The 14,791-nt window shown below is 42.9% G+C and overlaps 2 protein-coding genes across 3 annotated transcripts; one reads left to right on the top strand and one right to left on the bottom strand.

Moving 5' to 3' along the window:
* Positions 1–47: 47 nt before the first annotated feature.
* Positions 48–11,560, bottom strand: Galt (Galactose-1-phosphate uridylyltransferase). 2 transcript variants are annotated; one of them, XM_089545502.1, is made up of 10 exons: positions 11,513–11,560; positions 11,251–11,423; positions 11,037–11,112; positions 5,211–5,401; positions 4,518–4,574; positions 3,617–3,739; positions 3,400–3,532; positions 2,331–2,414; positions 1,681–1,835; positions 48–696 (listed from the first exon to the last, which is right to left on the bottom strand). In XM_089545502.1, the coding sequence occupies exons 1-10, from the start codon at positions 11,529–11,531 to the stop codon at positions 625–627; spliced, it is 1,083 nt and encodes a 360-aa protein (XP_089401628.1). In that variant the 5' UTR covers positions 11,532–11,560; the 3' UTR covers positions 48–624. The 2 variants fall into 2 exon arrangements, with proteins under 2 accessions (XP_089401628.1, XP_089401629.1); XM_089545503.1 differs by lacking the exon at positions 4,518–4,574.
* Positions 11,561–11,998: 438 nt separating this feature from the next.
* On the top strand, positions 11,999–13,985 carry eIF3f1 (eukaryotic translation initiation factor 3 subunit f1). The gene is made up of 2 exons (XM_089545491.1): positions 11,999–12,529; positions 13,509–13,985. Exons 1-2 carry the CDS (start codon positions 12,112–12,114, stop codon positions 13,907–13,909), a joined length of 819 nt encoding a protein of 272 aa, XP_089401617.1. The 5' UTR covers positions 11,999–12,111; the 3' UTR covers positions 13,910–13,985.
* Positions 13,986–14,791: the final 806 nt, after the last annotated feature.

The raw sequence follows: 14,791 nt of genomic DNA, 5'->3' as shown, positions 1-14,791 counted from the left end.
ATGGAAGTTTACTGTATTTTTGTTCTAAGAAATTCCAGCCTCACAGATTTGCATCAAAAAGTTTAATTCAGCTTTGCATCAGAAACAGTTAATTCTTTGTAAATAGCATATTCACGCACAAACATTCTGGGAAAACAGCACTAGAATCGATTTTGCTTAGGAACAATTTTCTTTATATAAATGACTAGACCTTATTCTTAATAATGCAACAACTTTGGCTCTGCGGTAGGGAAGGAACAGAATACACATTTTGTGATTTTTCGAATGGCAGTATAAAAAGAAGCTGTAATGTTAACGGCAAAGACTTAGTATTTGGTCATGTTTTTTACAAGCAATGTCTATGCTTATATACATATTCAAAATCACTAAACAGCAGCAATAATAAATAAGCTGCGGAATCTCAAAACTGTCTTGCATTTTCAGTTAAAGCGCTGTATGAAAACGAGTGGTATACAAGATGAGTGTTGACTGCAGTGAAGTATGGGGCTCGTACTCTCTTACATGCATTGCTCTTTCCATGCTGGAATAAGATCCTCATTGACTTGACTGTAAAAATGACCAAGTAAAAAAACGTACAAGAAACTTGAAGGACTAGCCGAACACACCCCGGACTTCACCATTAATTCAGCCGCTCTTCTCGGATTGGGAGTGGGTTGTGTAATGAACTTCAGACTGAGCTCGCAGTGTCTCAGCAGCCTGAAAGAGAGAAACATGCCATCCCTACATGTTCCACAAGCAAGAATGTGCATGTGCACTACAGCAGTCCCCAGGTGTTCCCTTTTCTGCTTCTGCACTAACTGCAAACTTGTGCAGGCACCCAATGTTGGCCACGTCGACTAGTAATGATTAAATAACACATGCTGCCATCGTTTATTCTGACTGCTTATTTCGCTCAAGATTTCGAGCCTAGAAGCCTCGTGTGAAATGAAGGTAAAATAAAAAAACTGCCCAACGCTCTCAAGTCTAAGCACCGCAAAACACCATTAGTACCAAGAAAGTAGTAGTACCATAGTTAAAGGTGGACTAAAGAGGATTCTGAGCTCGTCTTTTTACCGTGGGAACTCGGTCTACACATTCCACGCACTCTTAGAAACTTCGAAATATTGTCCTGTGCAGCTGATTTCCCTATTAAAGCGAATTAAATGCCCCGGCTCCCACTTTTTTTTTTAAACTCGCCTCCAAAAGTAGGAAGAGTCAACCAACACGCGGAGTGCCTTTCAGCCAGTCGCGTCGTTGGCGCTTTCGTTTAGTTTTTTGGTTTCCGTGAATAAATAGTTTTAGTCGCAGACAACATAGCCGCAAATTAGGCTAATGGAAATAAAGATACGCGCGGACTCTTTGCTTTACATATCACTCCGCCAATGGCAGAGCGGCAAGCTGCCACGCAACTGGCTGAAAGGCACTACACACGTTGCTTGACTCCTACTTTTGGAGGTGAGTTAAAAAAAGAGTGGGACGTTTAATTCGATTTAACAGGGAAATCGCCAGCACAGGACAATAATTCGAAGTTTCTAAGAATGCTTAGAGCATGTAGACCAAGTTCCTGCGGTAAAAAGACTAGCTCAGAATCCTCTTTAGTGCACCTTTAAGCAAGCAGCACAGACAGGTGCACAAGACAAGAAATGTAAGAAACATGCACAACCTCTAGTCCATTGTGCAATATGGTTACAGCCGTCATACCTGCTCGGGTGTCAGGTCTCTCTGTGGTAGAGCGAGCATCTCGTAGCCAACCATGAACTTCTTCACAGTGGCTGACCGAAGCAGTGGGGGCAGGTAGGCAGCATGCAGCTGCCAGTGTGACACGTCCTCCTTCAGGCACTTGCCAGTAGGTGCACCTGGTAGAACACCACGCGCAGTTTAGAGGGATAATGTGAACTAAACAGGGAACAGATATTCCGTTTCTAATATACATAAATTGCCGCCAAATACAAAATCAACTTCTTTGGATGATAATTTGGTGATAGGACAGCACTGTGGCAAGCATATCACTAGCTGACACATGAATTACGCTTCCCATAGCAGCAGTGAAAAGCTTGAGTTCTGCAAACTGCCTTAATTTTGAAAGCTGATAAACTGTGTGCTAAGTGCAATCGAAATGCAATGGAAGAGTACATGAAACCTTTACATTCTAACTAAGCATGGATTCCTCGCAATGCTCTGAAATGATGTTCCTTTACAACAGCTGTTCCAGACGAAGTATTGTGCACTTCCCCAGTTGCCACAAACAGCCTACATATGGCAATCTAAAAAGATGAAATTACTCCCCATGTGCTAAATGCCCACACCCCACCTGTGCAACACGACTGATAAATCTGAAGGCAAAATCTCACCGTGCCAGCCCATAGAATATGGAAATGATGTGTTGAACAGGTTGTCATACTTCGTGAGCAGCATTCTCATGACGGCAGCCAAATCTGCAAATTAAGTACATGAATGCAAAGGCCAAGCAGCTGTCTGTTGTGCCCAAAAGATTTTTTTTTGTTACTTTCAAATGCTACATACTGGTGCTATGTAACGTATTCACTTCCATAATGAACACCCTTCTACCCGAAAATATACAAGTATTGGAGGGTGCATTCATTACATAGGGTAACATATTATAGTTAAAAATTTACATTTTGACACCCAGGATAGCATGTGCTTTCATTTTGTGAGTGCGTCCATTATGTGAACAAATGCAATGCGTAGCAAAGGATGTGAACAACTGGCTACTGCGACTCTCGTGATAAAGTCAAGGTGGAAAGCTAAACAACGGCCACAAAGTATTAAATTTCATCTGCATCTTAATCTTGCCCCTTATGGTTCCTATATATGAACTAGCTTCATAGGAAGGATCACAATCTGCTTTTGGGGCAGCCAAAGGTGCACTGATAAATGTGCTGAGCTGTTACACTGAATCAACCACCTGCACAAAAAGAAACATGTTAGATGAGTTCAGACATGAAAGAACACAGCTGCAGGACTACAATAACGGAGCAATGAAAGTGCTTCTAGTAATGTTCACAGAGGGGCACATGTAGAGAACTATCCAACCACAGAGGAAGGAAAAAGGTGAGGAGATGGCCTGACAATACTTTTCATCAAGCTGGAACATGGCATCCAGTCAAAGCATGCTCCTTTCCCCAATTAATCTTCTTTTGCTTTCATTTTTTTTTTGCCACACACACTAACTTTCACCAGTGGTTTGTCTTATGTGTCTTTTCCACTAGCACCTCTCTGCTAGACTATGTTGCAATGGTAACAACGTTGCTGCTGCTACTATCTTTCTCATATATCCACGGTGCAAAAAAAAAATTAAGATATCCTGCGACTTCTACCTGTTTTCATATACTTGCCATGAGTGCAGCCTCTCCGATTGCCTCTATTTTACGTAGTGCTACTCCACATTTGTCATATCACCTGACTTCTCTGCAACGTTGAGCTCATACAGCCTGGTCACATGACGTTTTGGCACAAGCATGGTCTCGTATGGCCAGACAGCCCAAAATGGCACCAGCGCAACCCAGTGGTGAGACTCCAGAACAATGCGTTCCTGAGGAATAGTCAGTGTGCACAGTCATCTCACAATGAGGTCAGGTCATCAAAAACAGAAAGCCCAGGTCAGAAAGACACTCACTTTCTTTTCCAGTTCTTGGAACACATAGTCCATAAGAAGTGGTCTTCCTGTCTTTTCAAAGTATGCTCTCTGACACTTGTCCTTTATCCTAGGTTCATTTGGCATGAATGAACTTGCCCAAATCTATGTTAGAAAATGAGGCACCCACAACTGTTACATACAGGAAAAGGAACTGCCATTTATAAGGATGCTTATCTTAGCTGCGTTCAATGACATTTGAATACATACGCCAGCCATGACATCATGTGGCAGGAGATTCTGGCACAATGTTAGACTTCAGAAGAGCTACAAAGATCCCAAATCAATTTATTCATTGTTGCTTGAAATTCTTCAAAAAGTTGCAAAGTTTACCTCGCTCCCGAGTGTAGGCTGACAAGTCACTCTTTCTTGGAATCAATAAAGCATGTGGACAAAGTCTTGGGCACAAACAGCCATCGCACAGATTTTAGGAAAACTGATTAAAATAACTGATAGTGGTGGATGGGTTAGTCTGAAACTGGATCATGCTGGTTATGTCAGAAGCCCTCCATTTCAACATGCTTTTGAATCAAAGACTGCCATCCCACCGTGCTTTGGACTGTGTACAAAAGTCAAAGTTCAAAGAGTTCATGAGCAATTTTGGTCACCCATACAAAGTCATTGGTATAAAGTGGCCCTTCATCCTGATATTGTGTGCTAATTGAGACAAACTGGCTTGACACAGGTAGACAAGCCATGATGCAAAGTATAGAGCACATTTCAAGGCCAAACAGGAATGATGTTTCAATGAAAAATCGAATTGGGTTTTATAGTATTGCTTGAACAGGAAAGCCAGCAATGACACATAATTTACCTGAATTGCAATTAGTAAATGTTTGTCAATGTGATAATCTAATACATGTCTAAAGACTTTTTAGGTTACCTGGCAGTGTGGATGAGGGTTGGAGCAGCCCATTATTTCTCCTTTGTTTTCAAAGACCTAGAAATATAGTGTACAACTGAGACATTCGTGTACGGTGAAAAGCAAGCAAAAAGCTAAGGCTGGAAAATGTGAAAGAAAGAGTCAAGTCCAGATAATCAAACATAGCATAAGTGTAGACAGGTGAATTTTCCAATACAAGTAACATGAAAGTGCAAATATGATTTCTTTGTAGCTTCCTTCCATTATTAAGAAATGGCTAGCTGTTCTGCTCGTGAGGCTGATGAGGGAAGGAAATTTGTTATAAGACAAGGGAATGATACGAATCCTAGTCTGCAAGCAAAATCTAGCCAGATTTCTACCAGCACCCTTTCAACAACCATGGCAACAACCTCTATACAGCCTTAGACATTGCATTAGATATTGCAGAACTCCCCGCATCAGAGTGTTTCAGTGGCTAAAAAAAATCCGTAAGATATGTTCAAATGTTCATTCTCTAGATAGCCACAACGTAAAATCAGAGGCCTAAATTGTGGTTGACAAGCATCTCTTCCTACTGCAAATTAAAATGTGCCTTGAACTTCCTCGCTAAAGCCTGCCACAATAATGACAAATCATGTAGACACCACTGAGACATTTCACTAGATGTATCAGTACTCAAGTCGCTCACAGTCGCTACACTCCTTGAGGGCTCACCTGCACCCACGTGTAAGTTTTGCCTAGCTGCTCCGTCTGCAGTGCCCACTCATCGATCACCTTTTCCACTTCGGACTGGCTCATCAAGGGCAGAGTCACATTGGAGCAGGGATGGAAGCACATTACTCTGCAGGTGCCCTTGGCCTCAGCCATGCGGAACAGGCCAGATTCATCAGCATTTTCCTGAGCATCTACAAGTTCAAGACAAAGAAAATATGGCAGGCAGCATACAAACTTAGGGGTCAATGCACCAAGACACTCGTTGTGGCTTCATTTGAGCGACACAAAGCCGGTTTTCATTAAAGGTTCTTCAGGGTATAAACAAAGTTACAGGTGCATGAAATCAGGGCCCAGTCAGAGCTTTGCTTGCACATTTTGATGCAGTAGCGTTAAGGAGCTCATGTTGCAGAAAATCTGGCACCGCTGACTGTGAGCGAAAAATCCAAGAAAAGTCCCCAGAGAAGCAACCTAGGGGGCAGGTGGGCCACCTAGGTCAGGTAACCTTGTGACATCATCACAACCTGCTCACTGGATTGTGAGCAAACCATGACAGGTGGGAGTGAAATTAACAATTGTTCACTAGAGGTTGCTCAGAAAGAGCAACCTGGGCCGCACAAGCCCCACATCACATGGTAGTGGTGAATCACTTAACCGCTGTACCACAGCGCCAGAAGTGGTACGACGACTCCCAAGGATCTATGAATTTTATGTAGAGAATGACCAATTCTGCATATATGGGCATTAACCCATTAAAGCTATCGTGTCATAGCCTTAAGGCAGAGCTTAAAAGTGACCCCGCCAATTTTTTCACTCTCTTATGAAGCCTAAACCCTGATAAAGATGAAAAGAGAGATATAGCAAAGCTTGTTATGCATATGCATGGCTATGAAAGATGTGCAGAAATTGGTGTATGTGTCAATTTTAAGCAATGTCCCTTCAATGGAGTCATATATATATTCTGTATATTGAGTAAGTAACAAGTAACTACGGGAAAATATAGCGCATATCCTGAAGCTACACAGCGGTACATTGCTTTCTGCACTTTAAAGTGTATAGCATATGAAGCATACAGGCCCTGGCATAATTTGGATTAATGGCACAAAAATTTAATAACGTAGCAGTTTGGTGCATTTGGTTTGGTGTTCGTTCTTGATGGAAGGCACAGCACACAACCAATATGGAAGAGCTGCACAAAAGACTGACATATGCACTGACTAAAAACTGCGCGCTTATTGGCAAAGCGCCACAAGAAATGTTTCACCGAAAAAGAAATACAACAGTAAGACAGGGAAGAGATATCACAGATATGTTAGCATCACACATGCTTTTCCAATAAATGCTCAGTTGTAGCACAATTAGAGCACTTCCCAGCCAACCAAGTAATGTTCAGGGGATATCCATATAATATAATTTATAAAATATCAGATGTCCATATAATATTCTCACAAGTTCATATTATGTCCATAGAATATCCATATGAGCTTCATTTTGATAACAGTGGATGTTTATATAATGTCCATATTTTGGCCACATATGGTCACCTGAGATATTTAATGGACGCTGAATAGATATTCATCCAATATTTTTGTGGGTTGTGGAGGGAGGTGCCGGGTGTTCTACGCTGAATGTAATGATGCTGTGTCAATATAACAAAGCACTGGGCAAGACCACCATTATTCTTATGTATCTTTATTACCCAGTCAGGTACCCCACCACTGTGACAAAGCCAAGGTGCAGGCACAATCCAAGCAAAATGAGGAATGGCGGACGCCTACTCTGGAGAGGTCCCCACTTGATTTCGAGTGGCCTGTGAATATAATAGAGCACAATACATAGTATTAAATAGTAGTCAAGTAACTAAAAAATGCACTTTGTGGAGAAAAACGTGTATGCTAAAGCAGTTTCTGCTTGGAAAAAATTAGCTCCAAAATGACACTACAGGCGAATACAAATGCAACTAGGAATCAAAACATTCAATGATGTGCTATTTGTACTAAATCACAGAACTTTTCAGAAAGTGACTGCATTTAGGCGCCATTTATCGTATGCTGTGCGATGTCAGTGCACGTTAAAGAACCCCAGGTGGTCGAAATTTCCAGAGCCCTTCTCTACGGCGTTCCTCATAGCCCGAGTGACTTTGGGACGTTAAACCCCATAAAACAAAGTTAGATTCAAAACAGTCCTTATCATTCCAGCGGAGAGAGAACACAAATGGCGAATGTTTTCTAGGTATGGAAACTGCTAAAAAATTGGAAACAAAATTTTTAAAATCCAGATCTATGAAATTGTCACCCTAGGCATCTTCAAATCATTTTGAAGACAGATGTGATGTAAGGGCGCATGGGCTCTAACCAGTCAGTGGTTAGGGCACTCGACTATTGAGCCTGGCAACCCAAGGTTTGATCCTGGCTGTGGAGGCTACACAGGCATGGAAGGTGCCTGTGTAGCCTCCTTGCGTGCTACACAGGCACGCAAGATGCCTGTGTAGCAATGTCAGTGCATGATAAAAAGAACCCAGAGTGGTCAAAATTATCCACAGCCCTCCACACAGCGTCCCTCATAGCCAGTCGCTTTTTGACGTTAAATCCCATGAACCAAAGCAAACCGAATTCTGAGAAAAAAAAATGACATCAGTTATAGGGCCAAAATCTACCACCAAAACATTGGAGGTCACAGTGCCAAGCTTACGATTTTGTGAAATATATTTGCTCTTTCAGTTGTATACAAAGCGTTCTATCTGCTCAATTAATTAGCCTTAAATGAAACAATCTAAGCTACGCAGACTACGCTCCAAGCTTTGTGAATTTGCAGTGCACCTAATTGTGTACCAGGGGACTAAAAATGTTAGGCTACATGAGGCAGCAAACCAAAAAACTAATAGTGTACACACAAATGCTCACAAAAATCAAAAGTATCTTTTTCCATAAAAGTGGATAACACGAGGTGTGGAATGTAACCTTTGGGTATGCCAGGTCTATGCAGACAAGCACACTTTTGGTCATCACTGTACACACAAAAACAGTCTCAAGCTCACAAAAGGTATAAGGGAATCAACTTGCCTCAGCTTTCTTTGCGTGCCTTTCCTGTAGCTGCTTCCGCCTGCACGACGCATGCTGCAGCCATTTATTTACCACTTCTTCTATCTCGGCCAGTGTTGTTGAGAACATCTTGTTCGATCGAACAGCATCTATGCAGAACGATAGGACACATTCAGTATGAAAGCACACATGGAAAAAAGAGCCATGAATGGTCGATATTGTAATAAGTCTGGTTGGTAGATCATAATTGGGGAATGCAGCACGAGGAAACGCGGATGGGAACAAAATTGGAATGGGCTGGCACGTACTTTTTCATTGCCATTGTGAAAATTGTTTTCTAAATGCATCAGCTGCAATTAGATTTTGATATTACTTAAGCAATACTAGTTGGACTTCCATAAATTTTTGCTAAAAGTTGTATAATGCATGCTAAAGTACTTCTATGCAGAAAGTCCAGGCAAGTATTTGTAAAAATAACAAGAACAGGGTGCCTGGTTATGAGAAATGCTCATAAATTTGTAACAGAAAGTAAAGCTCCACATTCTAGAGAAAGCGTTACACAGCGTTTCTGAATTCAGTCTGAAGTGATGCAGTGTCAGAACCATCAGTTATTAAGCAGTAGCTGACACAATCAGCAGCAAAAAACAAGCAGAAACAACACTAAATGAACTGCTAATACAGGTCATAAAAAGTTAACATGCTAAAGCACATGCTTGAGGCATGCCTGAAAGGATTGGAACACCATAAGACTTGGTTGCATTAACAGTCGAATGATGTGCAGTTAGAAAGAAAGTCAGCGACCCTGTAGAAAACCAAATAGTCATTGTTGAGGCGCCTTAGTCTTATTGTAGAAACCTGGAGTTTAACATAGAAACATGCCTTGGAGACGTCTAAAATCAAAGCTCTTTCCAGACCCAGAAGCTATAAATGTATGTTAATCATTACCGAACATTATAAATTGTGCTTCATGAAAGCATTTGCTGAACCAAAGTTGGGACGTGTGAGAAAACAGGTTTAACTCAAGTGAGTTAATTACGCCAGTGAAACGTGATTGCTTGAATTTTTATGCATTATGTTAAGACGAAAGATGTGGCAGTAGTTGGCAATTAGCCTGTCTTTAATGAAGAACTAGAATATATTTGGTGAAAGCTATTTGCTTTCCATAGGTCATGACTAATAACCTAAGAATGAAGCGCGAAAAACAGTTTCGTACCAGCTCTTTGTCTTGATGGAGCAGATGCAGCTAGTGAGTGACAACATACAGACAGCCTCTTTTCTGAACATGCTCTCCAAAATACCTGAAAATGAACAGGAGAGAAGAATGGTCACACGCAGTTGCATTACAGGTTTACAATTTGCAACTCTCATTTTATATAATGTAACCCCGTACTGGGGCACACGAACAGTAGCAAGAATTTTCTCAGCACTACTTGCATTGACACACTGCAATAAAAAGACATTTTCAGCAAAAGTTATAGAAACCACAAGCTGAAAGACAAAAATAGTCAAGAACCAAATATCATGAAGTGAGCAACAACTGAAATAGGAGAAAATTACAAATAAGAAAGAACCCACAAAGGTTTTTTTACAAGCACAAAGATGAAAAAGCAATGTCAGATCGCAAAAGGCAAATTTAAACAGAAGAGCCTGCCTAAAAACAAAGCCCAGTTAGTTTTGAAGAGAAGAGCTGCAACGAAAGGGGACCTGTTAGCAAATTTTACACCAACACAAGATCTGCCAAAACTATCTTCTTGAGCCGCCGGAGACTGGAAACTGTCTACCTTTGTAGTGAGGGTCATAGCATGCCAGGCGGCCGCCACAGGCATTCCCGCGCCACTACTGTACCATGCCTCCGCTTCGGGGACAAATCCAGTTAACTAAACGCCACGCATTTTTAAGCTAGCTATGCACTCCACGAACTGATAAACCGACTGGTGAAATCGCCAGCACGAAAACTGCACAATGCCACAAACGAACACTAACACTTGTTTGAGAGAAAAGTGTGCAAAAACTCACCATTATTGCCGTTCTTCACGTAGTCCCCCAGTACACTGCACAATGCTGGCACAGGACGGTATACGACGCGTACAAGCTTGCCGCCACAACGAAGAAAATGTGAACACGCGAAAAAATAAAATGTGCAAACGAACGCTGAAAGGGACCAAGAAAACATCGCTTCGCGGCCGCCGCGGCTAATGATGATGCCCATGGCCGTTGGGCTGCCTAATATGAATAGAGTTCTAGTTGCGGTTCTGGTTTGAAATTCGCGGCGTTTGTGGGTTTCAGTCTAACTTGAGAAGTTTCTTCAAATAATCGTACTGCACATGCATTTGCTTGCATAAAATAAAATCAAAGCATGTAATTGCTGACTGCCTAAATAATTCATTCCTGAAAACTTCAGATTGCGAAAGCAAGAAAAAAATTAAAATTTAAAGGCAACATAATTTTAATGTGTTTTCTGGTAAGCTGTTTGCACATTTCCAAATCTTCCACTGTGCTGAAAGAAAAACATGTATGAATGTCATCTGAATATCCACTAACTGATATCTGAATCCGATAGTCCTCTCAATATGCAGAGGATATCGATACATAGACATTGGACATTAGGACCATTAGTGGACATCCTCTGCATATTCATGGTTTGCTGGGTTATGTTGGCCTTCTGCATCTTGGTTATACGCTGTGCCTCCCGCCAAGGAATGGGGATTAATTACAGCATCCGAGGAACGTCGTTTCGGTGGCTGTTACTGAGCAAAATCAGGGATATAACAGCCCAACCATAACGTACCGGGACTTGGGGCATCCTCTAGAAGAGCTGGAAAGTCATTTTGGAACGTGAAGGTCGAATCATACACCGGATTAACCTGAAAACAGATCAGTAACGACACAGGCGCTTCAAAAGTGCAAAATAAGTTAAGTGCGAATCCGGCTGTAATCACCGAAAGCCTTGTTATATCAGGTCAGGTTTGTTGCATGTTATACATGCAACAAACGGCGATTACCTCGCCATTGGCCCTTCTTGCTCCCGGACAAAGTGGATTGCTTGGATCCAGCGTGCGTGTAGCCGACATTTCAGTGGCATTTTCAGTTTTTCCCAGCCAGGGTCGAAGCGTTCTTTGTGGAGATACGAGGACCCATTCATCTTTTAGTGGGTTGTATCGGATATGAGGGTGCTCTGCGGTGAGAAAAATCGACGTAAACGCCTACACACCTCCCAATGTGAAATGTCAAAGCATGCAATATGCGCTGTTCAAGAAGCCCTACTCTTGGCGACGAACGTCATCCTTGGTTGTGGTGGCTGTTAGACTCGAAGGCAGCCGACTCGAACAGTTCGTGGTATCTATGGGCACGAGATGAGATCCTTTATCAGCGATTGTATGAACAGACATGCACTACTCCCATATATTATCGATGATGTCACCTGCGACAAGTACAAAACTGAAGACAGCGATGAACATGTGATGAACGCATCAAGGCGTTGTTTATTCGCAGATCAACACGAAAACAACGTGTACACATCATCGTCTGCTCAAGCCACTGAGCCGCTGAGCAGTAGCTCAAGCCGAATCAGCGAAGGTTTGTGATTCTAACAAAATAAAAACTTTTAATCACAACTACAAACAGAAAAATGTGTAATTAATTATAACAATCAGATGCGTTATGTTGGTTGTCTCATGCATTTAAAATGAATGCGCAAAGTGCTCTTGGTGGGAGAAAGCATTGCCTAGTCTAGCAACAAGGGAGCATCGGCCATGTTGAATATTTCTCTCGCCGTTGGCGCATGCAGAAACCGGGTGGCCGGAAAACGCTCCTGGACAGCTTTCAGTGGATTTCGCTAACCGTGCCGCTACATAACTGTCATTATGGCTCCGAACATAACAGTGAAAGTGCACCCTGTCGTCTTATTCTCCATCGTTGACTCCTATGAGCGAAGAAACGATGGCGCGGACCGCGTCATCGGCACCTTGCTCGGCTCTTACGAGAAAGGAGGCGTCGAAGTGACCAACTGCTTTTGTGTGCCCCACAATGAGTCTCAGGACGAGGTCGCGGTCGACCTGGAATTTGCCAAGAACATGTTTGAACTGCACAAGAAGGTGAACCCTTCCGAAGTTATCGTTGGCTGGTACGCGACCGGGCCTGACGTGACCAGTCATTCGGTTCTCATCCACGATTACTACAGCCGTGAGGCCGCAAACCCGGTCCATTTGACTCTGGATACGCTGATGGCAGACAACAAGATCAACTTCAAAGCATACACAAGCACGCCTTTCGGAGTGCCAGGTATAGTGGAAAACGTCATACCGCGTCACATTACATGACAGCGTTGGAAGCTCAGTCATAATGGTACACCATCTGCTGCTTTACTAGGAAACGGGCCGATTTTCGTTTTGCTTACCTTGATCCTAAATGTTGCAAGACTCGCTCAGGCTGTACGTGCGTTCTACCACGTGTAAGAGGTATTACTATATGAGAGAGTAGGGTAGTGGGGAATGTTAGAAACCACGGTCCCCAATCACTTGTTCTTTTGTGTGGTGCGTGTTTATGCCAGCTGAGCTAAACTAGCAGCTGCAAAGACAGGTGGCCGTTTCACTTGGGTGCAACAGAAGGATTAGGAACGTGCGCAGTAATATCCCCCCGGTATTCTGAGCGCTGCTCTTAGTTTCATGGTAATTTCATTTATGCCTTTCAGCACACAAAAAGAGAGGAGTAGATGGGACACATGAGAAATTTAATCTAATTAAGCTAGCTTAAAGTGTCTCATACTAAGCACTGTTAAGCAATAACAGCACTAAATTTTAGTTTGCTGGTTTTCGAGCATACCACTTGCCAACTTCTGAAACAAAGGAGAACTATGCATTGAAATTTTCTTTTGCACTGCGGGCGAGATTCACTGATTGAATGGCTAGTCAGTGATGTGTTGATGTAGACAACAAAACAAATATCTTACTCTGATGAATCTTAGTGATGAGCGTGGTCAATTCTTCACTTGGATAGCATCTGAAGGACTGCTTCATGATTTCTCTGACCTCACTTTTCATAATTTTCTTGCCACCGGTTTTGTACAGCTGAAATCGATTCCACCAAAAGAAGTAATCTATTAGAAAGCAGAAGCATCTAATCTAATTTCTGGAGTGCTGCTTTTGTCACTGTTTTCTGTGATGAAAATGAGAAAGCAAGTGGTACCCCACATGGCCATTATCGTACTGAAATGATCTAAGTGTTGTTTTATTGCAAATGCTTGTTTTGTTTCTACTTGCAGGAAAGAATGTAGGCACCATGTTCACACCATGCAAAGTCGAAATCGTTGGCTACGAAGCAGAGATGGTGGGTCTCAAGTTGACACAGGGCACCAAACACAGCAAGCAGCGGAGTGTTGAGTGCACGGCTGACTTTGATGCAGTAGGCCAGGCTTGCCGGGAGATGCGCGAGATGCTTGAAGTGGTGATCAGCTACGTGGATGACGTTCTGACTGGCAAGACTCCACCGGACAACCACGTGGGGCGTATGCTGCTTGACATTATGCAGAGCGTACCGCAGATGGAGAATGACAAGTTCCAGAATATGCTGAACAGCAACATGAAGGATCTGCTGATGGTCGTCTACCTTTCACAGCTTACGAAGACACAGCTTGGACTCAACGAAAAGCTGAGCCTGCTCTAGACCTTTAGATCTCTTGGGCCTTTTGCTTCGAGTAAAATAAACAAATTCGCACACAGCTGCTCATCGCCCAAAGACACATTGCCAGTCTCCTCCTTTTTCTATGATGTTTACTTTCATCACTTTAAATTCTAGATTATGGCACTTACATTGCGAATAAAAGTGAAAGCTTTTATGGCTGCAGTGGTCTAGTTGTATGAAGAACCACATTGTGTGCGGGAGGTTTCCGGGTCTATATTGTGTGCCGCCCCACGAGCTTTCCACAGGCTGTTTTGTGTCCTGGTGCTCAGCTTCTCTGGAGCTTGGGAAAAGAGGTCTGTCATCCCAACTCATGCAGGCCAAACATGTTAGCCATGGCACTTTTTGGCCAAGCTGCCATAATGTCATGTGAAATGTTGCCCTTAGGTTTCTGCTGCCGTGGGTGGCAGGTGTCAAATTTCAAGATGCCTGAACAGGAGGGCAACAAAACGTAAAGTGATGCACAACAATGACTCCTATAGTCTCTGCAAACTGGCCAATCTGGTACTGTAATGGGGCATTTTTTGCGCCTCAACAGAAAGGCCAAACGACAGTTGCTGTTGCTTGATGGAACCGGTTAGTAGTAGGATGTTCTTTAATTCGAACTTGGGGACCCGCCGCGGTGGCTCAGTGGTTACGGCGCTAGGCTGCTGGCTCGAAAGACGCGGATTGGATCCCTGCCGCGGCAGCTGAATTTCTTTGGAGGAGAAATTCTAAGAGGCCCGTGTACTGTGCGATGGCAGTGCACGCTAAAGAACCCCAGGTGGTCGAAATTTCCGGAGACCTTCACTACGGCGTCCCTCATAGCCTGAGTCGCTTTGGGACGTTAAACCCCAATAAACCAAACTAATTCAAACCTAAGGTTAA

The sequence above is a fragment of the Amblyomma mixtum genome, chromosome 5, assembly GCF_055824585.1.
Source record: "Amblyomma mixtum isolate Tamu chromosome 5, ASM5582458v1, whole genome shotgun sequence".
Classification (NCBI taxonomy): Eukaryota; Metazoa; Arthropoda; class Arachnida; order Ixodida; family Ixodidae; genus Amblyomma; species Amblyomma mixtum.
This window is presented reverse-complemented; position numbering and strand designations above follow the sequence as displayed.

Coding starts and splice junctions, on each gene's coding strand:
- Galt (XM_089545502.1), bottom strand. Junction 5,402..11,036: donor AGAGGATGCCCCAAGTCCCG/GTACGTTATGGT, acceptor TTGAACTTGTAG/ATGCTCAGGAAAATGCTGAT. Junction 4,575..5,210: donor AAACTTACACGTGGGTGCAG/GTGAGCCCTCAA, acceptor CTATATTTCTAG/GTCTTTGAAAACAAAGGAGA.
- eIF3f1 (XM_089545491.1), top strand. CDS start 12,112: ATGGCTCCGAACATAACAGTGAAAGTGCACCCTGTCGTCTTATTCTCC. Junction 12,530..13,508: donor CACGCCTTTCGGAGTGCCAG/GTATAGTGGAAA, acceptor TTCTACTTGCAG/GAAAGAATGTAGGCACCATG.